The 19,225-nt window shown below is 46.2% G+C and overlaps 2 protein-coding genes across 2 annotated transcripts in view; both read right to left on the reverse strand.

Moving 5' to 3' along the window:
* Nucleotides 1-3,120, reverse strand: Gstm3 (glutathione S-transferase mu 3). The gene is made up of 8 exons (XM_027395463.1): nucleotides 2,965-3,120; nucleotides 2,494-2,569; nucleotides 2,167-2,231; nucleotides 1,475-1,556; nucleotides 1,279-1,379; nucleotides 667-762; nucleotides 466-576; nucleotides 1-193 (listed from the first exon to the last, which is right to left on the reverse strand). The coding sequence occupies exons 1-8, from the start codon at nucleotides 3,016-3,018 to the stop codon at nucleotides 95-97; spliced, it is 684 nt and encodes a 227-aa protein (XP_027251264.1). The 5' UTR covers nucleotides 3,019-3,120; the 3' UTR covers nucleotides 1-94.
* Nucleotides 3,121-3,156: 36 nt separating this feature from the next.
* Eps8l3 (EPS8 like 3) overlaps nucleotides 3,157-19,225 on the reverse strand; it is a 27,746-nt gene continuing 11,677 nt past the window's right edge. The window contains exons 12-19 of the mRNA XM_035451302.1: nucleotides 17,159-17,240; nucleotides 16,912-16,946; nucleotides 15,004-15,196; nucleotides 14,705-14,833; nucleotides 14,348-14,421; nucleotides 13,786-13,918; nucleotides 11,127-11,278; nucleotides 3,157-3,250 (exon numbers count right to left, since the gene is read on the reverse strand). Of these exons, the coding sequence (XP_035307193.1) occupies nucleotides 3,157-3,250; nucleotides 11,127-11,278; nucleotides 13,786-13,918; nucleotides 14,348-14,421; nucleotides 14,705-14,833; nucleotides 15,004-15,196; nucleotides 16,912-16,946; nucleotides 17,159-17,240 (892 nt within the window). The remainder of the gene's footprint in view (nucleotides 3,251-11,126; nucleotides 11,279-13,785; nucleotides 13,919-14,347; nucleotides 14,422-14,704; nucleotides 14,834-15,003; nucleotides 15,197-16,911; nucleotides 16,947-17,158; nucleotides 17,241-19,225) is intronic.

Here is a 19,225-nt window from a genome sequence, read left to right on the forward strand (position 1 = left end):
TTAATGTAACTGCTGTTTATTAGAAAACGCAGTAAAGACAATGCAGGCCCCTCGGGACAGGATGAAACAGAGCCAGTAGTATCGTGTCTGTTGCTCAGCATATGCACTTGTTGCCCCACTTGGCCATCTTGTTATTGATTGGCATCTTGAAGAATCGCTCACACTGCAGGAATGCAGCAATTTTCTCCAGAGCCTGAAGGAAAAGCAAACCAGGGCTTATGACTCTAGCCCCGCCCAGCAGACCTACAAGACAGCATCATTCACGAGCTGCTTGCTTTCACCTATTTCTTTCAGCTGTTGCTTTCAGGGTGTGCACAAGCCAGGCTCTTCCCAAGATTTAGAAGCCTGGAGCTGTCTAACCATTGATCCCTTTATGTAGAAGTTGGTGTTGGGCAAGGACAATGGGACCAGCAGGGTGTAGGGAGCCTGTGCTTGTTTCTGTGGGAAAGGGGCATGGAACATCACCTCAAAACGGCACATGAAAGCCTTCAAATTTGGGAACTCATCCAGGCACTTGGGCTCAAACATACGGTTCTGGTCTAAGACGTCATAGGTGAGAAAGTCCACAAAGGTAAGCTAGAACGAGGACAATGAGATGTCAGGCCTGAGGAGTTCACCAGCACCCGCAGAGGCAGACAGGCTCCTCTCCCTGTGCCTTCTTCCTACCTTTTCCCCTGCAAACCATGAGAATTTCCCCAGGAACAATGAGAACTGTTTCAGCTGTGAAGGTAGTTGTTCCAAGTACTGAGGCTTCAGGTTTTCCTAGGAGGGAAAAGGAGCAATAGCTGTTGGGTCGTTCAACAGGAGTGACCAGAGTTTGATTCCGGGGTCCCTCATTAATGTTGTCTTTTGCACACATTGTTCTCTCTCTCCCTCCTTCTCTCCTCCTCTCTTTCCCTCCCTCCCTCACTCCCTCCCTCCTTCCTTCTCTTTCTCTCTCCTCTCTCTCTCTCTCTCTCTCTCTCTCACACACACACACACACACACAATAGCTGGCAGCTGTAGTCAGGGCCTGGACCAGTGATGGACACAGCAGACCCTTCTTTAGGCAGCTTCTTACTGCCTTCACTTGGAGGAGGCAGGATGGGGAGCAGGGCTTTGGAAAGGAAGAGAAGCTAACACCTGAATTACATGACAAAACAAAGAAAACAATAAAATCTGTTTCCAATCCTTAGGGATTGAGGTAATGGGAAGATGGCGACTATAGCGGAGAGCAGAGCAGTTCTTAGCACTGTTGCTTGAAACCCCACACAGCCGATCCCAGATAAGGAAGCTCACATGGTCAGAATTGTAGCAGAGCCGGACCAGCTGCATGCGGAAGTCCATTATCTGGTTCTCCATGATGTCCACTCGTATCTTTTCTTCTTCAGTGTCGCCACCTGTAGGTCAGATGGCGGGCAACAAATCATCCTTGGGGTTACCTACCTCCATGCGGGCCCACTGCCTGTCTCTGGCATTGGCTTTGGCCACTCACACATGTTATGCTTGCGGGCGATGTAACGCAAGATGGCGTTGCTCTGGGTGAGCTTGTTCTTCCCGTCCATAAGGTAGGGCAGCTAGAAGGAAAAAGCAAAATAGTGAACCTAGCTTGGTCTTGTTTCCTCCACTCTTCGGGAAAAGAGACTTTTAAAGCAGTAGACTCCAGACAACAGAGGCTAGGAGAACGAACAACATAAACAGAAATTAGCCCTCAGTCCTCACCTGATTCTAGACAAGGGTGCTTAAATTTTGTGTGTCAGTGTGAATGTATGTGTGTTGACTTTCTCAGAATACTTTTAAAAAATAAGTATTTTATATTTTAAAGTAGAACTGTAAGAGTAGTGTGCTTATGGATACATTAAAGAGCACTTAGCAACCACGACACTTAAGATACGGGGACACATTCAGGAGAATATGGAAATACCTGACTTCTCTCAGTGACAAAACAGACACAGCTAGTTACTAATGTCTCTTAAAGCCTGTCTTTATGAGAGAGGAAAATGTTGGAGTTTGATAGTTGTTAGTGGGAATTACAATGTTGCTCTCCCTCCCGTTCAATGGCCCTTGAATTCTACCCATTCTCTCCATGTGAAGAACCTATATTCTAGATTCTACCAAACCAGAGATGAAGTAAAGGATGGATAACTAAAGGCCTTCCCTTCTGCCCACTCCTCCAAAGCCACCTACGTTAGGAAAATCCAGATCTAGTTTGAATTTCACGTCCAGCCATTGGCTTCTATCATAGTCAGGAGCTGTAAGAGAAAAGTGGGACCCAACTCCCTTACCAAGACAGTCGAGAAATGACTTAGACCTGACACTTCAAGCTCCCAATGCCCAAAACCTAATCCTGGGTTTCTGCAACCTCCGTATTAAGATGGGCTTGGACAGCAAGGGGAAACCCCATGGATGAGTTTCTCCTGGTACAGTTCCCAGCTGACTGGAGCAGGGTGAAAGACAACTGGAAGGCCGCCCTGGCCCCCTGTGCAGAGGGCCACGGGCACCCACAGACGTTACCTTCTCCACACGTGTACCGTTTCTCCTCATAGCTGGTATCAGTATATTCCAGGAGCATGCGGATGGCATGAGCCAGCTAAAGGTAGGGTACAGAGAAGGGCGCCCGTCAGCGCGCCTGCGTGGTTCCCACTCGCTTCCAACCCCCGCCCCCGCCCCCATTGGGCTGGGGACGCTTCCAACGTCCCCAGCCCAACGCTGCCAAGCCCCTGGCATGCTGGGGAAATTGTCGTTAAGCAGCCCTTTCGCGCTGGTCCCGTCTAGTCTCCTCCTCTCCCCACGGGCCTGGGTACCCCATAGGCTGGCCGGAGGTAGACCTCGGAGGGCAGTTTAGCTGATGCTGATCACAGCCGGGAGGCCGCCTCCACACCGGCTGCTGCCCTCGCCCCACCACCGGCCCCTTGCGACCCCCTCCGGCCAGCCGCCAGCACCATGTCCCAGCCCCAGCGGCTGGGCTGGAGAGGGGCCACTCACCCCGCGGATATCCCAGTAACCCAGAACCATAGACGACGACGACTTGCACGACATGTTGGAAGATCTGAGCCACTGCGGGGATATGCGAAGGCCTGTGGGCGCCCAACTTTATACCGGACGCTGTGGGCGGGGCCAATGTGATCGGACTGGCTCCTCCTTCCTCGCTCGGTGCTCCACCCGCCCTCCGCGTGGTCACTGGGCCACGCGCACGCGCACGCGCGGCTCCGGCGGCGCCTGAAATCTTACGGTGCGAACTTCCTCCGCCGCCGCCGCTGAGCTGATGCGTCTACAGCCCGGTAGTAGGGACCTGGACCTTAGTTACCTGGGGAGCGTGAGAGTCATGCCGCATAATGAGTTGGCACTGGTCAGCGAGAGTCGGAATTCTGACCACAAAGGAACCATTGTCTTTGGTTCCCTCGGAGGGACTTGTGAAGGGCTGTGGAAGAAAGCATGATAACAACTACAAGAGCTAATAAATCACTTAGACACATAAAAACTGTGAGGTAGGAAATGATTCAGATATAAGGCAATACCTAAGGGTATACTTTGGGGGGTAGAAATATCCCCTACCCAAGGTACAAAGTGGCCCTGCGAAGGCTTTGAGGGAGGCTGTGGACACTGAGCAGGGCCACTGAGAAAAAGGAAAGGTTATGTACATTGGAAATAACTGAAAGGACAGTCCAGGCAGGAGGACGGTAGAGCAAACACTGAAAGGTGGGAAATAGATGTGCAAGGAAAAGGCAGGTGCTGTTGGGTTTGGCTGGTTTATGAGGTTGCGATAGAAGACGACATAATATGTTGTTTGGCAGCAGTTTGCGAAGGGTATTGACTGACAGAGAATTTGAGTGTTTTTTTCTCTGCTCTGTGAGGAGTATATAAAATCTAGACCATGAAGTCCACTAGAAGTATAATACAAGGCACACATGATTTTTTAAATGTTCTAATAAAAGAGGGGGTGTGATTCTACAATATACTTTATTTAGCCCACTATATACTGTTTCAGAATGTAATATGAAAATTATTAAGATATGTTCTATTGTTGTTTTAGTATCTTACACTTAAAATAGACCTCCATTAAGCCTAGTCTCATTCTTATGCTCATTGTTATGCTCAGGTTAATTCGTATTCCTTGAACAGTACAGATCTGGATGCTTTGCTGAGATGAGAGACAGTGTCAGACTCCTCTTTAGGAAGCTGACCTAGCTTCTTTCTGTAGAGAGGAGAGTAGGATGCTCTTCTGCTGATTTACCTACATAGATGCTAGGGATCTAAGACTGGAATCAGCAAACAAATAACCAGTCATGGAGGAATTTATATACTAATGGTAAGAAATAGAAACAAATAAATATCAGTGTATCATAATCCAGAGAAATATACAAATATTATGGAGTGAAACAGCAAAAACAGTAAAGGGAGTAGGAATGAGCTGATGATGGCTCCAGTGGGAAGGGAAATTACTATTTTTGTCTTTGTTTTTGGCAGATTTTTTTTATTTGAATTAGAAACAAGATTGTTTTGCATGACAATCCCAGTTCCCTCTCCCTCCTCTCTTCCCTTACCACCTACTCCACAACTAAAACCCTACCTATCACATATCCTTTCTGCTCCCACTGGGGAGTGAGGCCTTCGATAGGGTATCAACAGAGTCTATCCTATCCTTTGGGATAGGGCCTAGGCCCACTCCGGTGTGTCTTGGCTCAGGAAATATCCCTCTATGTGGAATCGGCTCCCAAAGTCCACACCTATGCTAAGGATAAGTACTGAACTACTACAGGAGGTCCCGTAGATTTCTGAGGTTTCCTCACTGAAACCCATGTTCCTGGGGTCTGGGTCAATCCCATGCTGGTATCCCAACTATCAGTGTGGGGAGCAAGAGCTCCCCAATGCTCAGGTCAGTTTCTGTGGGTTTCACCAGCTTGGTCTGGACCCCTTTGCTCATCACTTGTCTTTCTCTGCATCTGGATTCCAATTCTATTCAGTGATTAGTTGTGGGTGTCTGCTTCTACTTCCACCAGCTGCTGGATGAGGGCTACCGGGTGGCATATAAGTCAGTCATCAATCTCATTATCAGGGGAGGGCATTTAAGGAAGCCTCTCCTCTGTTGTTTAGATTGTTAGCTGGTGTCATCTTTGTAGATCTCTAGACATTTCACTAGTGCCTGATTTCTCTGTAAACTTAAAATGTCTCCCTCTATTATGGTGTCTCCATTCTTGTTATCTTCTATTCTTCCCCCAACTCAACCTTTCTGCTCTCTCATGTCCTCCTCACCCCTCCTCTTCTCCCCTTCTCATTCTCCTAGTTCCCTCCCCCCTCTTCCCGTGCTCCCAATTTGCTCAGGAGATCTTGTCCCTTTCCCCTTCTCCAGGGGACCATGTATGTCTCTCTCAGGGTCCTCCTTGTTTCCTAGCTTCTCTGGCAGTGTGGATTGTAGGCTGGTAATCCTTTACTCTATGTCTAAAATCCACATATGAGTGAGTACATACCATGTTTGTCTTTTGTGATTGGGTTACCTGGCTCAGAATAGTTCCATCCATTTTCCTGCAAATTTCAAGATTCCATTGTTTTTTTTTTTTTCTGCTTAGTAGTACTCCATTGTGTAAATGTACCACATTTTCTCTATCTATTCTTCAGTTGAGGGGCATCTAGGCTGCTTCCAGTTTCTGGCTATTACAGATAGTGCTGCTAAGAACATTGTTGAACATATGTCCTTGTTGTATGAATGTGCTTCTTTTGGGTATATGCCTAAGAGTAGAACTGCTGGATCTTGTGGTAGCCTGATTCCCATTTTCTTGAGGAACCCCCATGCTGATTTCCAAAGTGACTGTACAAGTTGGCACTCCCACCAGCAGTGGAGGAGTGTTCACCTTTCTCCACATCCTCTCCAGCATAAACTGTCATTGGTGTTTTTGATTTTGGCCACTCTGACAGGAGTAAGATGTTGTCTCAGAGTTGTTTTGATTTGCATTTCCCTGATGGCTAAGGATGTTGAACACTTTATGTGTCTTTCAGCCATCTTAGATTCCTCTATTGAGAATTGTCTATTTAGTTCTGTACCCCACTTTTAATTGGATTGTTTGGTGTTTTGGAGACTAGCTTCTTGAGTTCTTTGTATATTTTGGAGATCAGCCCAATGTCAGATGTGGGGCTGGTGAATATCTTTTCCCAGTCTGTGGGCTGCCATTTTGTCTTGCTGAACGTGTCCTTTGCCTTACAGAAGCTTCTCAGTTTCAGGAGGTCCCATTTATCAATTGTTAATCTCAATGTCTGTGCTACTGGTATAATATCCAGGAAGCAGTCTCCTGTACCAATTAATTCAAGGGTATTTTCCACTTTGTCTTCTAATAGCTTTAGTGTGACTGGATTTATGTTCAGGTCGTTGATCCATTTGGACTTAAGTTTTGTGCATGGCGATAGACATGGATCTATCCGAAGTCTTCTACATGCCAGCATCCAGTTATGCCAGCACCATTTGTTGAAGATGCTCTCTTTATTCCATCATATTGCTTTAGCTTCTTTATCAAAAATCAGGTGTTTGTAGGTGTGCCAGTTAATATCAGGTTTTCAACTCTATTCCATTGGTCTACCTGTCTACTTTTGTGCCAATGCCAAGCTGTTTTCAGGACCATAGCTCTGTAATAGAGCTTGAAGTCAGGGATGGTGATGGCTCCAGAAGTTCCTTGATTGTACAGAGTTGTTTTGGCTATCCTGGAACTTTTGTTTCTCCATATAAAGTTGAGAATTGTTCTTTTAAGGTCTGTGAAGAATTGTGCTGGGATTTTGATGGGGATTGCATTGAATCTGTAGATGCTTGTGGCAAGATTGCCATTTTTACTTTGTTGATCCTACCTATCCAAGAGCATGGGAAACCTTTCCATTTTCTGGTATCTTCTTTAATTTCTTTCTTTAGAGACTCAAAATTCTTATGATACAGGTCTTGCACTTTTTTGGTTAATGTTACCCCAAGGTATTTTATGTTGTTTGTGGCAATGGTAAAGGGTGATGTTTCTCTGATTTTCTTTCCCCACCAATGTGTCATCTGTATACAGTAGGGCTACAGATTTTTTTTGAGTGAATCTTGTATCCTGCCACTTTGCTCAAGGTGTTTATCAGCTGTAGGAGTTCCCTGGTAGAGTTTTTTGGGTCACTTATGTAGACTATCATATCTTCTGCAAATAGTGAGAGTTTGACTTCTTCCTTTCCAATTTGTATTCCCTTGACAATATTGAAGAGGTATGGAAAGAGTGGACAGCTTTGTCTTGTCCCTGATTTTAGAGCAATTGCATTGAGCCTCTCTCCATTTAATTTGATGTTGGCTGTTGGCTTGCTATATATTGCTTTTATTATGTTGAGATATGTTCCTGTTATCCCTGATTTCTCCAAGACCTTTATCATGAAGGAGTGTTGGATTTTGTCAAAGGATTTTTGGCATCTAGTGAGATGATCATGTGGTTTTTCTTTATTATTCTGTTTATATGGTGGATTACATTGATGGATTAGTATGTTGAACCATCCTTGCATCCCTGGGATGAAGCCTACTTGATCATGGTGGATGATTTCTCTGATGTGTTCTTGGATTCGATTTGCCAGTATTTTATTGAGAATTTTTGCATCAATGTTCATGAAGGATATTGGTCTGTAGTTCTCTTTCTTAGTTGTGTCTTTGTGTGGCTTGGGTATCAAGGTTATTGAAGCCTCATAAAAAGAGTTTGGCAATGACCCTTCTGCTTCTGTTGTGTGGAATACTTTTCGAGAATTGGTATTAGCTGTTCCTTGAATTTCTGGTAGAATTCTGCACTGAAGCCATCTGGCCCTGGGCTTTTTTTGGTTGGGAGACTTCTGATGACTGCTTCAATTTCATTAGGGGTTATAGGTCTATTTAAGTTGCTTATCTGTTCTTGATTTAATTTTGGTAAATGAAATCTGTCTAGAAAATTGTCTATTTCCTTTAGATTTTCTAATTTTGAGGAGTACAGTTTTTTCTAAGTATGACCTCATGATTCTCTGGATTTCCTCTGTGTCTGTTGTTATGTCCCCCTTTTCATTCCTGATTTTATTGATTTGCATGTTTACTCTCTGCTGTTTGGTAAGTTTGGATAAAGGTTTGTCTATCTCGTTGATTTTCTCAAAGAACCAACTCTTCGTTAAATTGATTCTTTGTATTGTTCTCCTAGTTTCCATTTTATTGATTTCAGCCCTCAATTTGATTATTTCCTGGTGTCTGTTCCTCTGGGGTGTATTGGCTTCTTTGTGTTCTAAAGCTTTCAGTTGTGCTGTTAATTCTCTAGCTTGATTATTCTCCTGTTTCTTCATGTGGACACTTAGCACTATGAACTTTCCTCTTAGCACTGCTTTCAAAGTGTCCCATAGGTTTGGGTATGTTGTGTCCGCATTCTCACTGAATTCTAGGAAATCTTTAATTTCGTTTTTTAATTGCACCCAGGAATTGTGCAATTGGGTGTTACTTAATCTCCATGAGTTTGTAGGTTTTCTGCAATTTGTGTTGTTGAATTCTAACTTTAAAGCCTGGTTGTCTGATAAGATACCAGGGGTTATTTTAATTTTTTGTACCTATTGAGGTTTGCTATGGTGCTAAGTATGTAGTCGATTTTAGAGAAGGTTCCATGTCGTGCTGAGAAGAAGGTATATTGTTTTGTATTTGGACGGAATGTTCTATAGATATCTGTTGAGTCCAATTACACCACAACTTCTATTAGTTCCTTTGTTTCTTTGTTAAGTTTCTGTCTTATGTTCCTGTCCAGTAATGAGAGTTGTGTGTTGAAGTCTCCCACTATAAGTGTATGAGGTTTTATGTGTGATTTGAGTTTTAGTAATGTTTCTTTTACAAACGTGGATGCCTTTGTATTTGGGGCATAAATGTTCACAATTGAGACTTCATCCTGATGGATTTCTCCTGTGATGAGTAGGAAGTGACCTCCTTCATCTCTTTTGATTGATTTTAGTTTAAAGTCCAATCTGTTGGATATTAGGATTGCTACCCCCGCTTGTTTCTTGGGTCCATTTGATTGGAAAATTTTTTCCCAACCTTTAATTCTTAGGTACCATCTCTCTTTGAAGTTTCGGTGTGTTTCTTGTATGCAGCTGAAGGATGGATTCTGTCTTATCCATTCTGCTAACCTGTGTCTTTTTATAGGTGAGTTAAGACCATTAATATTGTGGGATATTAATGACCATTTATTGTTCATTCTTGTTTGTTTTGGATTTGGTGGTAGTATGAAATTATGTGTGGAATTCCATCCCTTTTTTCTTTTGGCTGTTGGTAAAGTGGGATTATCTATTGCCTATATTTTTCTGGTTATAATTAACTTTCTTGTGTCAGAAGCCGGCCTTGGCGACCCCCATGCCTAGCTAGCCGACAGCTAGCCTAGCATCCCACCCCTCAGGTTCTGGGACCTGGCCTGAGAAGCAACTAACACCTATTCCTTCCCCCACTTCCTTAACACAGGAGATTCCGGATACTTGCCTGAGAGCAATTAACATTCATTCCTCCCCCCACCTCCTTTTTCTCTGCTTCCTCCTTTCTCTATAAAAACCCCTTGTAATAATCAATAAAGGGGCTTTGACAAGAAAACCTGCTTGGTCCCGTTCTTTCTTTCCCTCCCATTATTTTCAGGCTGATCCACCTTGGACTCACGAATTACCAGAGCCCCGCGGGTTGGGGCATCCTTGGGGTGCAGTTTTCTTTCCAGAACTTTCTGTAGGGCTTGATTGGTGGATATGTATTATTTGAATCTGGTTTTGTCATGGAATATCTTGTTTTCTCCTTCTATATTGATTGAAAACTTTGCTGGGTATAGTAGTCTGGTCTGGCATCTGTGGTCTCTTAGTGTAGGTAGAATATCTATCCAGGACCTTCTGGCTTTCAGAGTTTCCATGGAAAAGTCAGATGTAATTCTGATAGGTTTGCATTTATATATTACTTGACCTTTTTCCTTTGCTCCTCTTAATATTTTCTCTTTATTGTGTATGTTTGGTGTTTTGATTATTATGTATCGAGGAGACCTTTTTTTTTTTTGGCTCAGTCTATTTGGTGTTTTATAGGCTTCTTGTATTTTTATTGGCTAGTCTTTAGGTTGGGAAAGTTTTCTTCTATGATTTTGATGAATATGTTTTCTGTCCCTGTGAGGTGGATTTCTTCACCTTCTATACCTATTATTCTTAGGTTTGGTCTTTTCACAGTATCCCATATTTCCTGGATATTTTGTGTTAGGGATTTGTTGGACTTAAGATTTTCTTTGATTGATGATTCTATTTCTGCTAGTGTGTCTTCAACTCCTGAGATTCTCTCTTCCATCTCTTGTATTCTGTTGGTAATGCCTACAGCTGTAGTTCCTGATTGTTTACCCATCTTTTCTATTTCCAGCATTCCCTCAGATTGTGCTTTGTTTATTGTCTCTATTTCAGTTTTAGGTCTTGAACTGTTTCCTTGAGAGATTTATTGATATCTTGTATTTTTGGTTTGTTTTTTCTTCCATTTCTTTAAGGGATTTTCTCATGTCCTCTTTGAGGCCCTCTATCATTTTCATGAAGATGTTTTTTAGGTCATTCTTTTCTGCTTCATCTGCATTGTGATGTTCAGGTCTTCCTGATGTATGGTTCCTAGTTTCCAGTGGTGTAATATTGGTTTTTGTTGCTGTTGTTGAATGTGCTTTTATATTGTCCTCTTCTCATCCTTTCTTCTGGTGGGTGTAGCAGGAGTCTCTTCCTCTCTTGGTGGGTATGGGACCAAGGTCCCCTTCTGGTAGTTGCAAACAGTTCCAATACTGAGATGTCTGTCTTCTTCTCGTGGATGGATGTGGCACTGTTACCGGGGCCTTGGCTGTCTCTGGATGTGTTGGATCCTGCCTCCAAGTTCAGATCCGGTGAGCAGACCCCTGGGGTCAGGTGTCCCTGAGCAGGGCTGCAGTACTGGAACCGGAAACAGCCCCTGACCTACCTGGGCAGAGGATGGATGGGAAATTACTATTTTAAAGTAGTATTTAAAGTAGTAAAGTAGATGTAGTGGTCCTAGTGAGATGTTAACTCTCTAGCATGTGGTTCCTGGAATCAATCTCCTGTTCTTTTGCAGGAGGCAGGGAACTCCAGCAGAAAAATGTTCAGCATACAGGGAGGCATCACTGTGGAGACAGCATGTAAAGCCGTACCTGAGATTACCACGGGAGTGAGAGCTGTAGACAAGAGACAGGTCTGTGGGCTTGTACTGCTGTGGCACCACACTTAGAAGCAGGGGGATGAGAAAGAACCAGAGAAGGAGGCTAAAAGAGTGACTGGTGTGGTGAGGGGGAAACCATTTGTCCTGGAAACCACAGGAAGACATTGAAAGGACCAAGTAAACAACTACATCAAATGTGGCTGGGTCAAATTTATAAGTCTGAGAATTAAAATTTGGGTTTAGTGACACAGGAGTTACAGTTCCTGCAAGAAAGTATAAGAATTGTTGTAGGCTGCTGTGCTGTCCGGAAGAACCTAGCTTCCGTCTGTGTTCATTCACGGCCTAGTAAACTGAAATATGAGCACAGCCATGTACCACTGTCAGTACTTGGTAGGCAAGAGGATTTGTGAGCTATTGTGAAAGAGGAGGTTAGTGGAGTCCAGAGTTGCCCTGATCACCCTCCACAGCCCAGCTATCCAGGACTCCCAGCACTTAATCCTCAAGTCTTGGTGAGGGAAATCATGTTTCCCCATAGCTTAGCTGAATCAAACTTCAGACTTTGTAAAAAAGACATTTTACTGACAAAGAAGTCAGTATAGAGACATATGACTCTGTAAACCTCCCAAGAAAACAAAAGCCAGTGACAAATTAACTTGACAAACGAGATTTAAGTGTACAGGGCATCTCAATGTGCCAGGCAATGGTCTAGGTGTTTCACTTGCAGCTAATATATTCCAATTCAGGCGAAATGACTTTGTACAGGAGGTGTTCTGCCCATTTTACAGGAAAAGGAGTGGAGGCCTGGAGAAGATGGGTGAGCCACTCAAGTTCCCTGGGTGGTCCAGGATTCAGATTAAGGATTGTCTAATACTTTCACTGAATGCACTGTGCTGGGCTAGCCATACATTCTCTTACTCCACCCTAGTTTTTTTTCTATGAAGTCAGGGGGACACTGGGATAGTTTTCCCTGGTTTTCAGCTCTGAGATGAGCTAAGGCCAGTGGGTTAGTATCTCCTTGCATCCTAAGACCTTAACTTTTCTGATTGTTTGCCCTTGACAAGTCAGGCTCTGAAAGCTCCCACCTCGCCTTTTTTTTTTTTTTTTTTTTAGGAAAATGTTTTCCTTTTGTAGTTTGTGTTACCAGCTACAAGAGATAATTTCATGAGGTCAGGAAGTTGAGTGAATGATAGGTGCTGTCTAAAAATAAGGTACTCAGCTCAGCCAAAAGAGATTTCCCGGGTCACTTTAAGAACCTATAAGGGCTGTGTGGTGGTGGTGCACACCTTTAATCCCAGCACTTGGGAGGCAGAGGCAGTTGGATCTCTGTGAGTTTGAGGTCAGCCTGGTCTACAAAGCTCCACAGAGAACCTTGTCTCAAAAAAAGAAATAAAATAAAATAAAAAAAATAAAACCTACAAGGGGCTCTTGAATCCACGAGAACATCAAACTGTACCAAGAGTATACCAATGAAAGCATAGCTTCTCTTCTGGGAAGATAAGCTCATTTCATGAGTTCCGAGACCAAAGTAAACTATTTACACTGAAAGACAGTAGGCACTACACAACCCAATCGCTTCATTTAACCTGAGGACAGAGGTACAGGGAGAGGACCAACTGGCCTGAGTTCACGCAGTGCACCTGGGGACTTTCACCTCCCAGTGCAATGTTCCTAGGCTCTGCCACTAAAGAGATAGGTGGGGAAAAGCTCAAGATGGACTCACCTAACAAACACTGATTGAAGTGCAAGTTCCCAAGGAGAGCTTACCTCACTTATTTGTTCACATTCCTGTGAATCACCAGCCAGTGTGAACAAGGCCTGCAGTTGTCAGCAGAGGGTTCTCTGCTGCTGTGACATGCCATGCCTTCGGCTGTACTAGGAGCTTTGGATTAGACTGGGGGCCATGCTCATAGAAGAACAGCAATGGTGAGCATAGCCTCATTTTGGAGTTTATTTAGAGAGGATGAAGAGAATGGACCATAGTCCGCAGAGATGATCCTCAGCTCCAGTTGCAGTGAGCTCTCCCTTTAGCTCAATCTGACCAGTAGAGGTTAGAGGGTTGTTGCTGTTTCATACCCAGCCCCTGCTCCCTGCCTTTGGTTCCCACCAGGACCAGAATAAATGACAAGGGGAGAGGTGCATAACAGGCTTAAAGATGCTCTTTATTGGGCAGGAGTGGAACGGAAGAGATTAGGAATGAGACTAGGAATAAGCATGCCAAGCGTAGGATGGGGCAAAATAAATAGTAACTGGAGAAGGGAGGGTTCCAACCCAACAAGGGAACCATTTGCCTCAGAGTCTGGGCTTGTTCATCTTCTTTGTTGTGTGATGTAGGACATGTGGTTTGCCCCAAACTGAAAGAGGACTTCTGAGGGCTCTAACTGGGTACCAAATGCTCTTGGAGATGAGAGATCCTTGGTCTTGGAGGTATTTGAGCTGCTATCTAATGACTCATCTAAAGGAAGAAAATATTCATATGGAGTTGGTCCCAAGCGAGGGACCTCCAGAGTTCATGCCACCAATGTGATCAGAGCTTCCAGACACACCTGAGTGGAAGGGCTGAGTCCCCAGAGGAATACCCATACCTAGTGTTCCCAGCTCTCCCCTTCTCATCCCGAGGATTAAAAATCTCTGGGTGGGAGTTAGGATCTCACCCCCAGCATCCTTCTGACAGCATCCAGACGGGCCTGGATCCGTGAGGCCTCTTGTGGACATAGCATCTGCAGCTCCCCGAATCTCATGTGAAGTAGCTGGTTTCCCATCAAGGACCCAAGGGTCCTCACAGTTCTGTAAATAACAGTGGTGGAATCCACCAGGGGTGGGGCGGGGGAATGCTTGGCCTTAGTATTTGTGTAGAGAAGGAAAGCTGGGTTACAGGAATTAGGGATCTGCAGGTGCAGGAATAAGTCAGTTATGGAACGGCTAGGTTTGAGGACATGAGCACTTTAGAAGAAAATGTTCTGGAAGGGAGGGATGGTGAAGGTGACAGCCCAGGTTCTTCCAGAATCCACTACCCTTGACCCCTGCTCTTTCGCTGCATATGGTCTCCCCACTTGGCACCCTACTCAGGGCTCAGACCAGCCACCTTCTCCTGTCCTTTTTCGTTTAAGCCTAAGATGGAATCATGTACAATGGAAGTTGGACCTAAAATTGCATGTTTAGGTCTCTGAGGGGGAAGGGGTCTCTCCCCTCCGCCCCATGGGACTGGGCACTCACATAGTGGAGAAGTTCTCTGCTTGTAGCCAGGCCGTGACTTCCGCAGGTTTTGAGCTGAGACGAAGCATTGGAGCCTAGAATCAAGGATACTTGGAAGTCAGAGATCATCCTTCTCACAGCCGTGCACAGCCTCCCATATTGGGTGGGTCCTTCTCCTGCGATCTGGTTTTCTGGTTTGGCAGGGACCCTGACTTAAGTTTTGTTCACACTCTAGATGAACTTACCCCCCCCCCCCCGGGAGCCTGCAGGGATACTGATTAAACTGAACAAGATCATTTCCCTTTGTCACCTAATCCTCCCTGCTACCACTTCTGACTCGGGACTCGGGGCTTCTGCTCATCCTAGGCTGCTTAGTACCCTGAAGGATGATGGTCTGTGGCTTCTAGGAACTCCAGCCGGCAGCGGCTCCAGGATGTTACTGGGAATGTAGCCAGTCTGTCCTGCTTCATTCTTCACCAGCCACCACCTCTTGCTCTGGTCCAAAACCTGCCAAGAACCACCACATCAGCCTCCTCCATCCCTCCCACCCCTCTTTCTCCTTGGCCTTCTCCGGTCTCTGCCACTTCCCGCTTCTCTCTCTCTGTAAGCCACCCACTCCAGGCTAACCATACCTCCCACCAATCACTTCTCTTTCTGGCTTCAGGCATGGGCCTCACCTCCAGAATCTCTCCCTGTGCCACAGTTAGTTCCTGGGCATTCCTCGCTTCAAACTCATACAGGACTTGCATTTTCAGGACTGGTTTGGCAGGGCTGGGGCTGGAGGGTGGGAGGTTTGAGTCCTCATGTTCGGAGCCATGGCTGTATGGCTCATCCTGAGGGAAGTGTAGGCTGCTCCTCATCCTAGAACCTCTGAGTTGAGGTGAGAGACAGAGTCAGGATGGCTGGCAAAAGGGAACAGTGCCCCTGGCCCAGCCACAAGAGACCGCCCCCCTCCCAGTAGCTCCTAGCTAGGGTCTGTTGGTGACTCTGAGTTTCCATAGGATCTTGATGGCAATAGTGTTAGGTGGGGATTGGGGTATGAGGTTCTGCAGACAGGAGGGGCTCTGAAGTATCATTTATCTCAGAACATTTCCAGAAGTGGCGTTTTCTAGATCCTGATTCTGCTCTGAGTATTTTATACCTGAGCTGTAGGGACTCAGACGATACAAGAAAAAGGATTTGGAGACTAGGAGGTAAGAAACTGCAGTTTCACCCAAGGTAGAGGAAAGGCATCTTTGCACATGTCTGTATCCGGCTAAGAGAAAGTGCAGATGGTCTCTGAGATGTAGTGTTCCACAGTGTGAAGGCTCTGCCCTGTACCCCCTCCCCATCAGGTGTGAAGGCCCTGTACCCCCTCCCTGTCAGGTGTGAAGGCCCTGTACCCCCTCCCTGTCAGGTGTGAAGGCTCTGCCCTGTACCCCTTCCTGTCAGGTGTGAAGGCTCTGCCCTGTACCCCCCTCCCTGTCAGGTGTGAAGACTCTGCCCTGTACCCCCTTCTCTGTCAGGTGTGAAGGCTCTGCCCTGTACCCCCTCCCCATCAGGTGTGAAAGCTCTGCCCTGTACCCCCTCCATGTCAGGTGTGAAAGCTCTGCCCTGTACCCCCTCCCTGTCAGGTGTGAAAGCTCTGCCCTGTACCCCCTCCCTGTCAGGTGTGAAAGCTTTGCCCTGTACCCCCTTCTCTGTCAGGTGTGAAGGCTCTGCCCTGTACCCCTTCTCTGTCAGGTGTGAAGGCTCTGCCCTGTACCCCCTCCCTGTCAGGTGTGAAGGCTCTGCCCTGTACCCCTTCCTGTCAGGTGTGAAGGCTCTGCCCTGTACCCCCCTCCCTGTCAGGTGTGAAGACTCTGCCCTGTACCCCCTTCTCTGTCAGGTGTGAAGACTCTGCTCTGTACCCCCTCCCTGTCAGGTGTGAAGGCTCTGCCCTGTACCCCTCCCTGTCAGGTGTGAAAGCTCTGCCCTGTACCCCCTCCCTGTCAGGTGTGAAAGCTCTGCCCTGTACCCCCTCCCTGTCAGGGTAAAAGCTTTGCCCTGTACCCCCTCCATGTCAGGTGTGAAGGCTCTGCCCTGTACCCCCTTCTCTGTCAGGTGTGTAGGCTCTTCCCTGTACCCGCCTCCCCATCAGGTGTGAAAGCTCTGCCCTGTACCCCCTCCCTGTCAGGTGTGAAGACTCTGCCCTGTACCCCCACCCTGTCAGGTATGAAGACTCTGCCCTGTACCCCTTCTCTGTCAGGTATGAAGGCTCTGCCCTGTACCCCCTCTCTGTCAGGTGTGAAGGCTCTGCCCTGTACCCCCTCTCTGTCAGGTGTGAAGGCTCTGCCCTGTACCCCCTTCTCTGTCAGGTATGAAGGCCCTGCCCTGTACCCCCTCCCTGTCAGGTGTGAAGACTCTGCCCTGTACCCCTCTCCCTGTCAGGTATGAAGGCTCTGCCCTGTACCCCCTTCTCTGTCAGGTATGAAGGCTCTGCCCTGTACCCCTTCTCTGTCAGGTATGAAGGCTCTGCCCTGTACCCCCTTCTCTGTCAGATGTGAAGGCTCTACCCTGTACCTCCCTCCCTGTGACTGTGAGCATCCACTAAGCCCGAGACATACCGGAGGGAAATAGAATTCTGGTGTCTTAGGGGTTCCTATAAGAAACAAAACCAGAGTGGGTTAGAACAGGAGGTGGCCAGTGCAGTGGCAAGGAGGGCTACCCAACCATCCCAGGCCTACAACAGCTGCCTCTTGCCCATTGCCTACCTCCCCAACAGGTACCCATATGACCCACCCCTTAGTTGTTATGTGGTTTTGACCTGGACTGGAAGAGCTTTGTGTAGTCTCAGTGCTGTGCAAGCCTTACCATGGAATAGGGCTCTGGAATCTGCCAGCCATCATAGAATGTGGGCCGGTAGGGTGGCGGTTCACTGCCTGTCCAGTCAACCCTGAGGGGAGAACAAAGCTGGGTCTAGGACCACTGTGTACCAGGATGTGGGATGTGGAGAGGGAGGAGATGAGAAGGCCTAGCCTCAGGGATCTGTGGCTAATGGGGACATGGCACATGCATACAGATGAAAGGCTACAGAAAACCCACAAAGGGACAAATTTAAACAGGAACAAGTCTAACAGTGTATCAGTGGGTAGCCTCACCTTAGTCCCTAAGGTACAGCTGTGTCACCTCCCTAGGAACATAGTGGACACTTGGTCACCCTCCTTGAAGTTTAGGATTAAAGTGGTATAATCTGGAGTATTGGGGTTGGAAGACCCCTTTGGAGACTTTCAAAGAGCATTCTTTTTATTTTATTTATTTGTTTATACATCTATTTTTATATTGAAAATAGTTTTTTTATAAAATAATTCGGATCCTCCTAGATCCTTCCCTACTCCCCAAGCACCAAATCCACACCCTTTCTTTTTCTCTCACTAGAATACAAGCAGACATCTAAAAAATGAAATAAAATTATATAAGTAAAAACAAATAAACCAGACTAGGAAATAAGCAAACAAATAGAAGAAAAAGAGCCAAAGAAAAGGCCCAGGAAACAGTATAGATGTAGTGACACGCATGTACACACATACAGAAATCCCATAAAAACACAAAACTGGACATAATACCTGGAAGTTAAAAGGAGGAGGAGGAAGGGGAGGAGGAAGAAGAAGGAAGAGAAGGAGAAGGAGAGGAAGAGGAAGAAGAAGGAGGGAAAGAGAAAGAGGAAGAAAGATGAAGAAGAGGAAGAAGAGGAAGAGGAAGAGCCATTACAAAGCATATGTGACAAAGAACCTTTAAAAAATGCCATTGATTTCATTTTGTGTTGGCCAACTACTGCTGGTCCTGGGGTCTGGCCTTCAGAGTAGTTTGTATACCCAGTGAGGCTCCATTAGAGAAAACTAATTTTTTCACCTGTGAGTAGCTATCAATTGGAGACAGCTTCTAGGTTTTGGATGGAGGCTCATGTTTACTTCCCCTCTCAGCACTGGGCCAAGTGGCCCAGACCTCTGCAGGCCCTGTGAATGCTGCCACTGTCTCTGTCCCACCCCCTTTAAAACACTTTCAGTTTTGAGACAGGGTTCACTGAGTTGTCCAAGCTGGCCTTGAAGTTACTCTGTACCTCTGTCTGGCCTTGAACTTGCAATCCTCCTGCTTCAGCCCCAAGGGTAGCTGAGATTCCAGGTCTGTGACACCACACCTGGTCCATTCATTATTTTTCTAACCTGTTTGCAGCTCTTTCCTTCTTACTAAACAGCACAAAGGTCTTCATCGTAGACGACACATCACAGCGGAGCTGCTCTGCCTGATGCCAGGTTGGGATTCATACTTGTCTCTCACCTCCTCCTTGCCCACAGCAGGACTGTGCCATTGTAGACTCCAGGCTTATCTGCCTGAGAATGCTCATTTACCTCTGAAGTTCCTCTCCCTGCCTCACCGGGGCAGCTGCAAAAATTCCCTCTAAAGTTAGTAAAGCCGCTCACTCCTTGTCTGTTTCTTACTGTGTTGTGCTTCCTGGCTGGGGACAGGGCTGTCTTTCTTTCACTATGGCTGAGACATAAGTAGTAGCTAATGCATACTTATCCAGTAGGAGCAAATTCTTCTTCATTGGTGTGTACTGTGTCCTAGAAACATGCTCAGGTCTTCTGTTGACCAGGTTACAACTTCCTTTACACTATGGTCCTGACTGTCTCTTTACCAAGCCTCCTGGAGATGTCCTTTGATGTGCCCATACTTTCTTACCTCTGATTGCAACCTCTACCATTACTGTACTGAAACTGATCCATTGAAAATCCTGACAATCAGGCTGGAGCGGCAATCTAGCTGAGCGGCAGAGTGCTTGCCTAACATGCTCAAGGCCCTGTGTTTGGTCTCCAGCACCTGGGATGGGGTGATCCTGATAATCTCCTGGTCACCAAATCCAATGGCTGGTGTGTTCCCCGT

Source organism: Cricetulus griseus, assembly GCF_003668045.3.
Source record: "Cricetulus griseus strain 17A/GY chromosome 1 unlocalized genomic scaffold, alternate assembly CriGri-PICRH-1.0 chr1_0, whole genome shotgun sequence".
Taxonomy (NCBI): domain Eukaryota; kingdom Metazoa; phylum Chordata; class Mammalia; order Rodentia; family Cricetidae; genus Cricetulus; species Cricetulus griseus.

Bases quoted from the DNA above. Each gene is read 5' to 3' on its own strand.
- Gstm3 (XM_027395463.1), bottom strand. From the start codon at position 3,018: ATGTCGTGCAAGTCGTCGTCGTCTATGGTTCTGGGTTACTGGGATATC. The intron at 2,232-2,493 runs GTAACGTCTGTG...TTTCTCTTACAG, and splicing joins ACGGTACACGTGTGGAGAAG to CTCCTGACTATGATAGAAGC. The intron at 1,380-1,474 runs GTGAGTGGCCAA...TCTGACCTACAG, and splicing joins CGCCCGCAAGCATAACATGT to GTGGCGACACTGAAGAAGAA.